Below are 13782 nucleotides of genomic sequence, written 5' to 3'. Positions count from 1 at the left end.
TACCGTTGGCAGAATAGCTTCCAAAGGGGGGCATCTGTGCACTACCGATACCCAGGTAGCCACACGGTTGCATTCACATCCAGCTCTACGGATTTAGGGCTGTAAACTTCAACACTGCACACGATTGAATGAAGAGGACAAGGATTCACTCCCTGGATTAATTTATAGAACACTGAAGTTGTCAGTAGCCTACCACATTTACCCTGTCAATTTTAATTAAATAATTCAGAGGGATGTATTTAGGATTTTTCTTCTTTAACAACAATTCCCATTTTTGTTTTCTGTCACCTACTTAACCATCTAGATCAGGTATTTACAATAACATGGCGGACGGTGCTGTGGTCAAGAGTCCGGAATCAAAATTTAACACTAGGGGGCATCAAATTACTGCTAGATTTAGCTGTGTACCCGCTGTAGACGACATTCTCGTCTGTTGGCTAATACGCCTATTCCACTGTCCAAAAAACTGCAATATTCAATTAATTTAGAAATTAAATCCTACACCACTGTTCCTGAACAAATTATCAAGTAACTAGGAATGCATCACAAAAGGCATATAATCCATGTACACTTTATCACGCGCGCGTGCGCCCACACACATTTCTAACAAAGAGCACACTTTTTATAAACCAATAGTGCTGAACGGGTATCCTTTGCACAAACCAACCAAGTACGGCCCCTTTCCTTATATGGCAACCACCCTGATGGAAACGTCAGCTAGTCACACCCGATACGTTCAAGCACATTAGTCCCGTCCTGGAGAAGGCAGCTGACCATCATCAAAATTCGCTTTCACTCGCTTTCGCGTTTTTCATGTAGGTAACAGATAACTATTGGGATAGCACAAAGCGTTTGGCTGGAGAAGGCCACGTAGAAGTTAATTTCATGAGTTTGAGTTCCATCTCCTAATCAAGAGAGCACATTTTATTTGTGTTACGTGGACAGTTTTGTGGAGGGAACAGGGAATTGTGGATTTTCTTCCCAATGATTTCAACGTGGATTTAGTTGACTTCATACTAGATTTTACCCTGGAAATTCTGGTACATATTAACATGGTTGTCCACTTCAAACCTTGGTGATAATATTGGACGATTTTTTTATTCGTAAGCTTTAGGTTGTTTGTGTTCTACGCTGTTTGTAAATATATGCATCGATCATCATCGTTTATTAATATTGTTTATGTCTCTTTAAAAATCTTTAAAAAATGTTGCAATAGTCTTGTCTTGTATCTTTAAATTGTAATAACCGTTGTTTTCGGCAACGTTTGGAAGCAAGACGAGTAAAGTTTTGGAAACATTGATTTATCGATATGGCAATGGTAGCGTGGAGAAGCGCAGAAGATGTCGCCGACACTCAAGGCACAATCTCTTCACCTGTCTCACAAGTGGGATCTCTGTCTATATCGACCGATCTAACGGGCCACCTGAATCCGACGTCCTCGCTGGATGTTGCTCCAACAACTCAGACAGCCACCCAAGGCGCCCCTACAAGCAATACGACGCAGTCTATCACAAACCAGTCGATGAACGCTGCAATAGACAAACAACAGCCTCAACAAATAGAGTGCGTCGTATGTGGCGACAAATCGAGTGGAAAGCATTATGGACAGTTCACGTGCGAGGGATGTAAAAGCTTTTTTAAACGGAGCGTCCGAAGGAACCTCAGCTACACTTGTAGGGCAAGCAGGAACTGTCCAATAGATCAGCACCATCGTAACCAGTGCCAATATTGTCGCTTAAAGAAATGCCTTAAAGTAGGCATGAGACGGGAAGGTAAACATTCTTCTACGCTTGTCATCTGAAACCACTGTCTCTAATAGTTATAATTATGTATAGAGAACGTGCAATGTTCGGTTTGCAACGTAGGCTACAGTTAGCTTGGTAATGCATTTTATAATATACATCAGGTATCAATGTCTGTATAGGCCTATGCCTAGTTTTAAACATGACTACATTAAAACTATGCCATATTGGCCTAATTGAAAAGCCACATATGTCATAATTCTACTGTGCTATGTCAATAAATGCATTTGAAAAAGTGCGTAGTGTGTGGTAGGTCTATATGATGCCATACACCATTCAAAGGCCATGCATACCTGTTTAAAATCATTGCAGCATGCAGACGTTCATACATTTATTGCGTTCTATTTTTTTGCAGCAGTTCAAAGAGGACGGGTATTACCGACGCAGCCATACCATGGCCAATTCACCTTAAATGGAGACCCTCTACAGTGCCATTCTTACCTTTCCGGATACATATCTCTTCTCCTACGAGCGGAGCCCTACCCAACATCCCGATATGGCACGCAGTGTATGCAGTCAAACAACCTCATGGGTATCGAAAACATCTGCGAACTGGCGGCCAGGATGCTTTTTAGCGCCGTTGAGTGGGCCAGAAACATCCCTTTTTTTCCAGATCTACAAATCACAGACCAAGTAGCCCTTCTAAGGCTAACATGGAGTGAGCTGTTTGTTCTGAACGCGGCACAGTGCTCTATGCCGGTACATGTAGCCCCATTACTGGCAGCAGCAGGCCTCCATGCCTCCCCCATGTCTGCAGATAGAGTTGTAGCGTTCATGGACCACATTCGGATATTTCAAGAACAAGTAGAGAAGCTGAAAGTCCTGCATGTGGATTCAGCAGAATACAGCTGCATAAAGGCCATTGTCCTCTTCACTTCAGGTAAACTTTCTTCAAAATAAATAAAAAAATATATAGGCCCTATATATTAGGCCCTATGTAGACATATGATTTTTTAAATAATTGAAACATACTGAAATACAGTATGTAACCAACATACAATATGTAAGTCTATACCGCCCCTTTCCACATGGGAATAAGCTAAGGCTACATTTCAAAGATCCTTAGCTGTCAGTGGTCTAAATTTTATGATAGACTTATAGCAAATTACATAGCATACCATAGTATCATAAAGGATGTTGATTTTTAGTGTTATTTTACTTCTGGCTTTCAGTGAGTAATGATTACATTTATAATACGTATCTATATTTATTTCCTCAGAAGAAAACAAATTTAATGTGTCAAATACACTTTTGTAGGCTACCAAAAGCAGGACCAGAAAAATAAACTTATGCTTTATGGCATTTGGCTTCCAGGGACCTAATACAAATAATGACTGCAAAATGTGAGATATAATTTAGGCCTAGTTTTCTTTGTTAACAAGATCATAATGGGCTAATTGGGTATTTCGCAATATCCAAACACCCCAACATAATTTTGGAACAGTAGAAAACCAGGAGCAATGCACGTGTTCGTAAACTGGGACATGACCTTTTTCTCACCCCTGCATTGTAACCTTACATAGCACGACAGAAGGGATAGAAGAGCAACATTCAAACGGTGATTTTAATGACTTCATATATATTTCAGTGTGCACTTAAGGCTTGAACATACATTTTAATACGTGTGCCTATTTGCAATTGGCCAATTTTCTTATCCCTATTTCGTTTTTTTTTAATCAAAGAACAGGCGCCATCTTTGATTGTTTGGCAGATAGACATTAGATTCATTCCTGCCGTTACTTTGATGAAGTCAAGCATTATGACTAGCCTACCTTTGCATCGTATGTAGGTATTGCCTATCGCATATATATTTACGTCGACGTTATTTATGTAGGCCCTAATAGCCTTTATGCGCTTTATGGGGCCGCTATGCACCTGATTTAACTCTGTTTTCTCTGTTGTAGATGCGTGTGGTCTGTCGGATGTGGCTCATGTTGAAGGGTTACAAGAGAAATCCCAGTGTGCTTTAGAGGAGTATGTCAGGAGCCAGTACCCCAACCAGCCAACAAGATTTGGGAAGCTATTGCTTCGCCTGCCTTCCCTTCGCACAGTGTCCTCGTCTGTAATAGAACAATTGTTCTTCGTCCGACTAGTGGGCAAAACCCCAATTGAAACTTTGATAAGGGATATGCTGCTTTCGGGCAGCAGTTTCAATTGGCCTTACATGTCGCTTCAGTAGCTCGAAGTAACAACAAGGACGGAGCCTGACCGTTATTTTTGTTTGAAGAGAGGCTGGTGTTCAACAGAAGGAACGATTCAGGAATGATTATTTGACACAATAAAAGACACTGTATTTATTGGATCGTGTGTGGATATTTATCGCGCTTCTTTATAATGTTTTGTACCCTGCATAGTGGAGGAAAGGGGGCTTATTTGTCTTGCGTCCATTCAGCTTTTTTAAGCAAATTGTATAGGCTACACAAACATGGCACTTTTAAGTAAGCTAATAGGCCTAGTTACTTTCAGTATCTCAAGGTCAGAAAATGTTGCCAGTTATTGTAACACCTGTTCTACTGAAGAGAACCCAATTTACTTGTTTTACTTGTTATTAAGACTGCTTGTTTGTGTAAATATAAAAAAGGTTATCTTTGGTGTCGTCATGACGATTTCCTGGATTTAAATGGTCATAGAATAACAAATGAACATTATATTAAACCGGATACTATATTTCTCTATATATACATCTCTCCATAACAGTATGATTTTGTCCTAGTCCTAGGCTAACTCTTCCAGTCGCAGAGGTAAAAGTGGTCGTAGCTATATAGCTTCACATTTTTTCTTAACCTTTTGTATGTCTACAAAGTGTCTGTCTATGCGTGTCTGTGTGTATGTAGGCCTATGTAGCCTATGTGTGTGTGGGTGTATGTGTGCGTGTGTGCGCTGGTATGTAATTCTGTTACTGACTTTGAACTATGATGTGCCGTGACATGAAAATATTGGTACTGTATTAAATTATATCTCATGATTTATAAATAAACAGTATTTCTTTTACAACCTAAATCCAGTGTTGTTTCTAACCTGTTCATGTTGTTAGCCTAGTATTTTATTTTTTTTTAGGCCACAAACAGTATAGGCCTAAATGATCTACTGTGCATGATCGAAATAGATGAAATTTGAAGAGCCTGCACATTGATGTGATAAAGACAAATAATCAGAAATACTAGGCCTTTGAAAGTTATAGCATAAATGAGTAGGCCTATTATTGAAAGAAAATTAATTGACTGTCTGCCCATACTTTGTGTCAGAATCCATTTGAGTTCATGTCATTCTACATTAGGAAAGCCTACATCCTTGATATTTGTATTCAACAAGAGCCTACGGGGCTAATGCATAGTTAACTATGCTTTTTCAAAGTAAACAAAATATTAAAATGTTCGAGGGTTCTCGTCCATGCCTGTTTTTTTGTTCTAATAAGTAAAGGGATAATTGTTGTCTGATCCCAGAGTTCTTAGCCTACACGGCTGATGGATAGATTGAATTTCCCCCTGGTATGTTTCTCAACATTTTGATAACCTTAATTTTTCTTTCAACAGCATTGACATTGACCCTAAAGAGGCGTAATACGACAATAAACAGCTGCAATTAAAATCACTTCCTTGACAGGTAGATGCTAGCCGACAGAGCGTAAATTCAGACTGAGGATTAGCAATTCTGCTCTGTTCATTAGTGCCCGGACAGCGACCTAATGAGGGCTCCCTCTGTGTTGTGTCACTGTAGTTCACTATCTAATGAGTTGAACATAAATCACTCGTTGAACAACTAGCTTTAAAAAAGGAATTGGTCAATAATATATGGCCTTAAACTCATAACGCGTGTCTTCTCTTAGCCTAGGTCTTACTCATTTTTCCCACTATTAGCCTTATGTCTACTATCGTTTCATTTTCGGAATGATATGCCTACCAATGGCCCATGTTGGCATTTTTATGTGATCATTCTTTACCATTCTTGACGATACAGCCCTGAGCCCGCAATAGCCTATTAATTCTTAAGCTTAACCATGACATTACTTTACGTAGCCTAGTCTGTCCTTAACCTATTTATATTTTAGTTTTTAAAATGTATTCACATTGTTTTATGTCAAACGTAGGCTATATGCCTCATAGTACGATGCCTTACAAAGGGTGCTTAGGAAAAGAGCTTATTTGGGCTTTTTGTAGACACATTTGATATTCCAAATCTGGGCCCTGGCTGGACCAGTCCCATTGACGGCTATATCCTCATGTTGCATCCCACGTGGTTTATTCTTTAAATATATAAGGTGTAGCGTATTTTGTAGATCGAAGCACCATTGCACTGTAATTCTACAATTTGGTAGGCCATTGTCATATTTTCACTGATTACTCCATTAGTGGAGTCCGTCGGGGTGGGCGTTTATTAGCAATTGCTCCCTCATAGGCTAACTGATGGATGTTGAATAAATGAAAATGTATTCAGTGTTATCGAACATTTTCACCTAAACTTCAATCCTCTGTTACAGCAGCTCTGTATTTACCCGACTATCAAAACCCAATTTTAAAAGCTCAGTCTAAAATTAAAAAAGATATAGGCTACATTTCCAGTAGCCTATTTGGATGCATGTTTGATCCGGTTTGCCTATTTTGGATACGTTATGATACAAAATGTAGCCTAAAGATTTTCTTTTTATTGATATTGATCTTGGTCTGTATGCCAGTAAGTCGTTTCGCAGGCCGGTCGAAGTTTCGGGATAGGTCCTGCCAAAATGACCATCAGTTAATACACAGGGCTTTATTATTAGGCTTCGTGTAGGTAGGCCGACAGGGCTTTATGTAGAAAAGTTTTTTTTTTCACTTTTATATTTGAGAAAACAAGTTGGAGTTGCATAAGAACATTTAGGACACTTAGCCTAACACGAATGGCACCAATCCCATGCACCTCGTGCTTTTGACAACCTCATTAGTAAACAGTTTTGGAGTTCTGAATGAATCCGATAAAAATGTAATTCCTTTTGTAAGGTACATATCACTCTTACTTTTTCAGACCGGAACTATGTATCTATGTATATATGTATGTATGTATGCCCCTTAAAAGTGGATCAAATGCCCTATATAATAAAAATAATTTAGTAAACCATATACATAGCCCATCAACCTATATATTTATATTTTTCTTCATTACTGCACCACGATATTGATAGTATGGGCCGACATATGAGGGTATACGTTTTTATACATCTCCTTTCAACCATGCTCTATCAGCTATTCCTACAAATTCCAGCAGTAGGCCTAAAAAACAGATTTATTTTAGGGTTGTTGTTTAGCCCATACTTTATGTTGTTGTAACTCTTTAGCTCTTTCAGATTGTTTTCTTTAACATACTGTTTTTAAATACACACTGAAATCTTAGGCTATTAATTTGTACATTTTAACATAATTCACACATAAAATACGTTCGAATCTTTTTATATCTCCATGCGTGTTTCCTTTGTTTAGAGTCAGTTATTTATTGTAAAGCCAAACTAATGCTCAAATAATCTAGCTAGTCTAAACGTACAAAATGTTGCGATAAGCATCTTTGACCACCCAACAAAGTTACATTTCATCCTCTAAAACCCCAGAGGTCAAGCAGTATAAAGTATTGTGAACTATTTTACAGGACTCATAATGCTTCAATTAAATGTAGATACATTATTACTATTTTAGAAGTTGTCCTGAACTACCCATCTTGGGAAAATGTTGAAATAGCCACGGTAGAACACATTGATATATTTTGGAAATATAAAATCCTGAAATCCTGGCTGTTGTAGATTAGAGCAAGGATTCTAATTTAGAGCCATGGACACGCAAAAGGATACAGAACAACGTTAAGAGGAACAACGGAATGAAATGTTAGCAGAATGATACATAAGATTAGACTACGGCATTACATATTTGTAGTCATCAAAAACATTTCGGTCTTCCACTGTAAAATTTGAGGTTTTAAAATGAGCCTAATAATTAATTTTAAATTAAACCTACTATTTAGAACTAATACAATTAGTTTATATTAAATACACATGTTGCACATATTTCACCTTAGATATAAAGCCATAACAAAAGACATTAGCCAATTGGAGACAAACTGACTGATGCATACAAACCCAAGCACACACACACAAAGTGTTTTAACTGAACTAATACTGCCCAATAAACAAAATAAATCTGTCATGAAACACAAATATGCAACCAATCACAAACAATTAAGGAAAGTGGAGAAAGTTTTTTTTGTGCTTCTAATTCCGTTTCTTGTCCCCAAATTGCCCTTATAATCCCTTGGTATGTGTCAGTGACAACTACAATGACTAGTTTAGTAGTTTAGTTCCCGCCCCCTACGTCTTAAAGTCTACCGAGTTGCTTCAAAGCACTGGCCTTTGACATGACCGATCTGCCCTCTGTTGGACATGGTCAAGAAGGTTTTGATATCACAGTTGCCAGTAGATTAGGGACTGGGGATGGGCAAGGCTGAATCTTCTGGCTGATGGATCAAAAGGAGCCTGTGTTCCCTGCAGACGTTCCCAGCACAACGAAAGAGGGAGAGACCAATCAACTCAAGGACTGCAGAGACTACACTGTTGTTGCTAAGAAACAGATGCAGAGTAACAGCTCTGAGAAGGCATAGCCATGACCTCTTGGGGGGGATCCGTCCCCAAGCCTTAAAGAGAAATCATTTCCCTTTCCCTGTCCTAGCAATTATTAATACGGTCTACATTAAAGACTGCTCTGCCATTTTCAAGAATGAAAGGAATAGTAGGTGTGTGTGAGTGGGAAGGGGGGTTCGTAAAAAGTGATGCTGAACAGCTACTGTTATGATTTATGTGACAAAGACAACAGGAGATTCATTATTCTTTGCCTGAAAGCGTAAATCTGGTTTGGATGCACGGGGAGAGCGTTGATGGATTTAGATGCGCTCCGTGCAGGGGGAGGAGCTTGGCGGCCTGTGGAATGGAGGTCGGCTGGGATAGGGGAAAATGAGAGGGAGACAGACAGGAAGGGGAGGGGTGTGGATCTGTCAGAGGAATGAGAAGATGAAGATTTGACAGAGAGGTGACGGAGAGTTCAGCTTAAACGAGGCCTGTCGATTAGTCCGGCTCCGGCAGTGACAGGTGGAATCTCAGGGGGACGTCTGTCACTCTGGCTACTGCCAGACTGGCCGCACTATAGACCACAGGGGACATGTGGGGGCGGAAACAAACCTATACAGTACCATTTCCATCTCACCTCATTGGCCTGTTCCAACAGACAGCCTGCCAATCAGATTGTAGATTAAAGCTTATTGTGCAAAGAACTAGGCAGAAGTCATACAAATCCTTGGTAATGCACCCTCGGTGTTCGAGATGTATTTCCAAATGCTTATTTTTTGACAGTTTTTAGTCTGAGCAGTACACAATAGATATTGGGATGGTGCAAATATGCCTGTCTGTTTTAGTTTTTGATTCATACTTCCATGGCAGTCTTCATCATGTGGAAGGCTGTGTAGAGAGGGCATGGGGCGCTGGGGTGTGCTGTTGCTAAGACCTATTAAGATGCAAATCTTTCTGGTTGGAATTCACTAACTTTTTGTTCAGTTAGAGAGAACACACTGGGGAGGGGGCAGCACAGGGAGAGAGCGAGAGTGAGAGCGAGAGAGAGAGAGACAGAGAAAGAGAGAGACAGAGACAGAGACAGAGACAGAGAGACAGAGAAACAGAGAGAGACAGAGAGAGACAGAGAGAGACAGAGAGAGACAGAGAGCGAGAGAGACAGAGAGCGACAGAGAGAGAGAGAGAGAGAGAGAGAGAGAGAGAGAGAGAGAGAGAGAGAGAGAGAGCGGAAGGGAGAGGGGGAAGAGCTGTGGTCGTACTGAAATGGCAACAAAAAAAAACATGCCACCAGAGATGACAAAAGTACACACATCCTTCACTGAAGTACAAGTACAGATACTCTTGTTTAAAGAGACTCTGGTAAAAGTTGAAGTACTGACTACACTTTTTCACTCAAGTTACAGTAAATAAGTATAGGCTCTGACACATAGTCTACTATAGCCTGGTTTGAAAATGTAAGAAGTAGAAAGTACAGATAATATTGTACAAAATGTGAGGAGTGAAAGCAACCAAGTATTTGTACTTCGTTGCTTCCCATCTCTGCATGCCACCACATCACATCATTCTGAATTTCAAATTCAAGACAATGGCTTGAGTTTATCAAGTGGTGATATAGAAGAGTCCAGGTTTCAGCGATATGTTCCATATTTGAAATCTAATGGAATTACTGTATCTGCTATGCGCTTTTGTACTACTAGTTTTGAAATGAATTAGGTAACTCGTGTTATGATATCATCTATAGACTTTAATTGATTCGACAATTCCACTGTCATGGAAACAGGGTGAAAATATTCATGTTGATGTATTCAAAAAATATATTCACTATATTCCTGTATGATATGTGTGATGGACAGTTACTGCATGTTGTTATTACAATGAGTACAGTGTTTTAACATATTTGAAAAGTATCTATAACCAAATAAATACACCCAATTCATTGTTTATTTACACTTGTGAAACATAATTCTAAGCGTAATAGATTGGATATATACATCTGTTTATGGACATTTGTAAGTTCTAGTTGTCATGACAATAATCAACATATTTGCTTTATATAACCTGTATAATTAGAGGTACAGTGCATCAAAAAGTATTTCACAGACTAATTTCTTATTTTTCAGGTTATTACCTATTTGCTGTTAGTTGAATGTTATTTCAGTAAGTAAGTAATTTATTTATAAAGCACACTCTCAACACAGCAAGGCTGACTGAGGTGTTGAACAAAAGCACAAAAATAATAATACAAATACATTTAAAAAACACTATATTTCAGAACAAATGAAATGAAAGTTTTTGGCAGCGGAAAGAGTAAAGATCAACAAGCCTGGTGTTTTGGAATTAAGTGAACTACCAACGTTTATTAATGCTGATGATGTAGAAAAAATTACAATTTGAGAACCTAATAAATTCAAGTCTGGAAAACTGTGGGCCAAGTATAGGGGTGTGTTAAGTCTTCAGTGATTTCTGATTGAATGAGTCTCTGAAATTAATGAATATAAACTGAAAATAAAGTCACAGTAAACTTAAACATTTCAGCAAGCAAAATTCGGATCTAAAAACCTAGTAACGACATGAGAATATCCAGTCCATGATAACAATGTAGCATTCCTCATACCGCACGTTACAGAGATGTTGTAGGCGATGCTTAGGATAACACTAACCAAAGCCCAGTCTTGCCCTGACAAGCACACAGGCAGACATAGCGGAGACCTCAACCTAGACAGTGCAGAGTGGAGGACCGCAGCACTGTGAGATCCCCAGGCTGGCAGACAGGCAGGGAGGGAGGGATGTGAAAGCTGAGGCCCAGGGTAGTTTTCCCCTGAAAGGGATCCAGAGAGAGGTGACCAGCCTCAATGAGAGCAGGTTACAGGGGGGAAGGGAATGCTTTTGCTCTGCGTTTGGCCCCCTGACCCACTGTCCAACGTCTGCCTCAGTGTCTTTTGAGACCCAACATATTTATTTGCAGCAGTCTGAAAAAAAGTGGGTGGAGCGCCTGTCAGAATAAAGACATTGGTATTCTGACAGCTTCATCTGCTGTTGAAGGGCAGCTATGACACAAGCACAATGTCGTTGCTTTGGACAGCCCGGGGCGCATGAGTGTCATATCTGAACATGCTGAGAATTGGTGCAGCCTTTGACACTAGGAAATCATGTCATGGTTCAGTCTGACTATTCCAATACAAAAAAAAAGAGATAGATTTTGTTGTTAGATACAAACTCTATCATTCACTTCCAATTCAGTTTCTGAAAGGAGGACAAAAACATTTTGAAGAGATAAAATGACACAGAAACAACCTTCCTGCGTGCATTCATTATACAATGCCTAATTGCATTAGTTGTGCACTGGGTCTGCAACATTGCGACCTGCTGGCGTCAAGCTAATATTCTAGTGCACGTAGCATCATTGTTCCCTATCAATAAGTCATTATGTGGGCCCTTAGCACAGACGGCAATGCTCCAACCCACTGTAAACTCATTGTGATGAAACAACGAAGATGGAGGACTGGACCGCTGTGGCAATCTGCCACCACACCATCATCACCAGTCTTTTCAACACACTCCCAGCTATCAGCTCAAATGACCGTCTCCCTCTAATTGAAATGAATAATAACAGAAGAATGCTTGTTAATAGTGAAGGTAATTGTCTCTGACAAAAGGGAAAACAACACAAAAAACACTTACAACATGAGGAAACACAGGGCGACATCTTGGCTCCGGCTACTGTGGAGGAGGGACAGATCACTAAAGATATCCATCTCCTCCAGAATCACATTTCATTTCTGTGGAGCTCGTTAAATGAAATATCAACACACAAGTCGTACACTTTTATTACCAAGTAGGTGGGCAAATCCCTTTAATGCCAGAATATTGTGAGAAATATTAAACCATGGAATTTTGTTATTTATAATTTTGTTATTGTACTCATTTTTGTACATGTTAGTGTATTAGACAAGTTGGATGTGTATAGTTCCATCTGGAATATTCTTTTCTTAATATTTCAAATCATTAATTTGGCTTATACTTTCAGATCAAACAGTAACAGTAATATTGTACCTCATAGTGTACGTCAAAGGACCAACTGACAAACCGGTTACCAAATTTGCTTATAGCTAAATCTCAATGGTTGCGCCTTTCTTTTTATGTCTTCATGATATGCTGCTTGAAGGAAACTGGAACTCATGTGGCGTGTAAACTATAAGCCGTAATATGTAACCGAATATCAGCTCCCTCCCCCTTCCCTCCCTCCCAACCCCTGGTGCTGTTGTTGGGGTGGTCTCTCCTGTTCCTGTCACTGTGCCGCTGGTGTCTTAGGCCTGGGCGCCCCCTCCTTCCTCCTCCCTCTACCCCTGCCCCCTCTCCTCCCTCTCCTTCCCCCTCCCCCCCCTTTCCCCCTCCCCCTCGGCGGGCTCAGGCGTCATGAGATTACTGAAGCAGTGCTGACATCTCTATCAACCTGACCCACCACTATGCCCTTTTCCTCTCGCACTCCAGCCCTTCGCCCCCCCTCCCCCTCTGCCCCCCCCCCCCCCCCCCCCTGCACTCTCTGAGATCCGTCACACTCTAGCCTTAACGTCTCGCCACAAAAAAAGAAGAGAAAGAAACAAAAAAAGAAGAAAACTCCATCCAGCTTTATACCTCCTCCCTCTTTCTCTATTCTCTTTCTTCTTCCCCACAAGACACGGTCTGAACACGGTACCCCAACATATTTTGATGAGATTGTTTTACCGGGCTTGTGCCTCAGTTTCACCGCAGTGTCTGTCTAGCTCAGCTTCCTCAGTCAGCCAGATCAAAGAGAACATGAAGTCCCAGAGGCAGCTATGAAGCATGAAGGAAGCCAATAGCTTGTCAATGTGAAGACAGCTGGCTATATCATCTGCCCAGTAAATGGCTTGTGTTAAGCATGGAGAAACTATTTTAATCTTGTATTGTATTTAATAATATAAAATGTGTTTATTTCGACAATACTTTCTTTTAATATAATAAAATTACCCTCACCCACAAATACCCACATCAGCTCTTAGAGTTACACATCATGGTGGGGATCCAAGCTTAAAGAAGCTGTCCACTAGTTATCAACACTGTCTTGTCCCCATGGTTGTGGAGAACAACATCCTCTCATCTGAAGTCTCACTAAGAAACCACACAAGCTTCCATTGTCCCTTGCCAACTGTGGATCTCATTGTACTTTGGCCTGCACAACCATTTGAAATGGACAAGCCTTACTTTAACAGTCTGTACAAAGCTTTTATTTGGGCGGTTCCGTGAAAACGGTGAGGTGTGAGGACCGAAAGCAAGGAAAGTATAAAAAGCTATGGAGCAGATTTGGAACCAGGGGACCCCCTCTCTCTCCTTAGACGCATTTGGGGTCCCCCTGCAGACCTCTCCCTCTCCCTGCACTGACCT

General features: G+C 40.3%; 1 protein-coding gene across 2 annotated transcripts; it reads left to right on the top strand.

Annotated features, from left to right (window-relative positions):
- The first annotated feature begins 762 nt into the window (after positions 1-762).
- LOC124481854 (COUP transcription factor 2-like) lies at positions 763-4774 on the top strand. 2 transcript variants are annotated; one of them, XM_047042113.1, is made up of 4 exons: positions 763-1522; positions 1601-1772; positions 2158-2682; positions 3707-4774. In XM_047042113.1, the coding sequence occupies exons 1-4, from the start codon at positions 1310-1312 to the stop codon at positions 3979-3981; spliced, it is 1185 nt and encodes a 394-aa protein (XP_046898069.1). In that variant the 5' UTR covers positions 763-1309; the 3' UTR covers positions 3982-4774. The 2 variants fall into 2 exon arrangements, with proteins under 2 accessions (XP_046898069.1, XP_046898068.1); XM_047042112.1 differs by having other exon boundaries at positions 763-1772.
- The last annotated feature ends 9008 nt before the right edge of the window (positions 4775-13782 follow it).

Source organism: Hypomesus transpacificus, chromosome 19, assembly GCF_021917145.1.
Source record: "Hypomesus transpacificus isolate Combined female chromosome 19, fHypTra1, whole genome shotgun sequence".
Taxonomy (NCBI): Eukaryota; Metazoa; Chordata; class Actinopteri; order Osmeriformes; family Osmeridae; genus Hypomesus; species Hypomesus transpacificus.
Note: the sequence above shows the minus strand (reverse complement) of the source record. Positions and strands in the feature narration are given on the sequence as shown.

Excerpts from the sequence above, each read along its gene's own strand:
- LOC124481854 (XM_047042112.1), top strand. The coding sequence starts at position 1,310 with ATGGCAATGGTAGCGTGGAGAAGCGCAGAAGATGTCGCCGACACTCAA. Across the intron at positions 1,773-2,157 it reads AGTAGGCATGAGACGGGAAG|CAGTTCAAAGAGGACGGGTA; the intron begins GTAAACATTCTT and ends ATTTTTTTGCAG. Across the intron at positions 2,683-3,706 it reads CATTGTCCTCTTCACTTCAG|ATGCGTGTGGTCTGTCGGAT; the intron begins GTAAACTTTCTT and ends TCTCTGTTGTAG.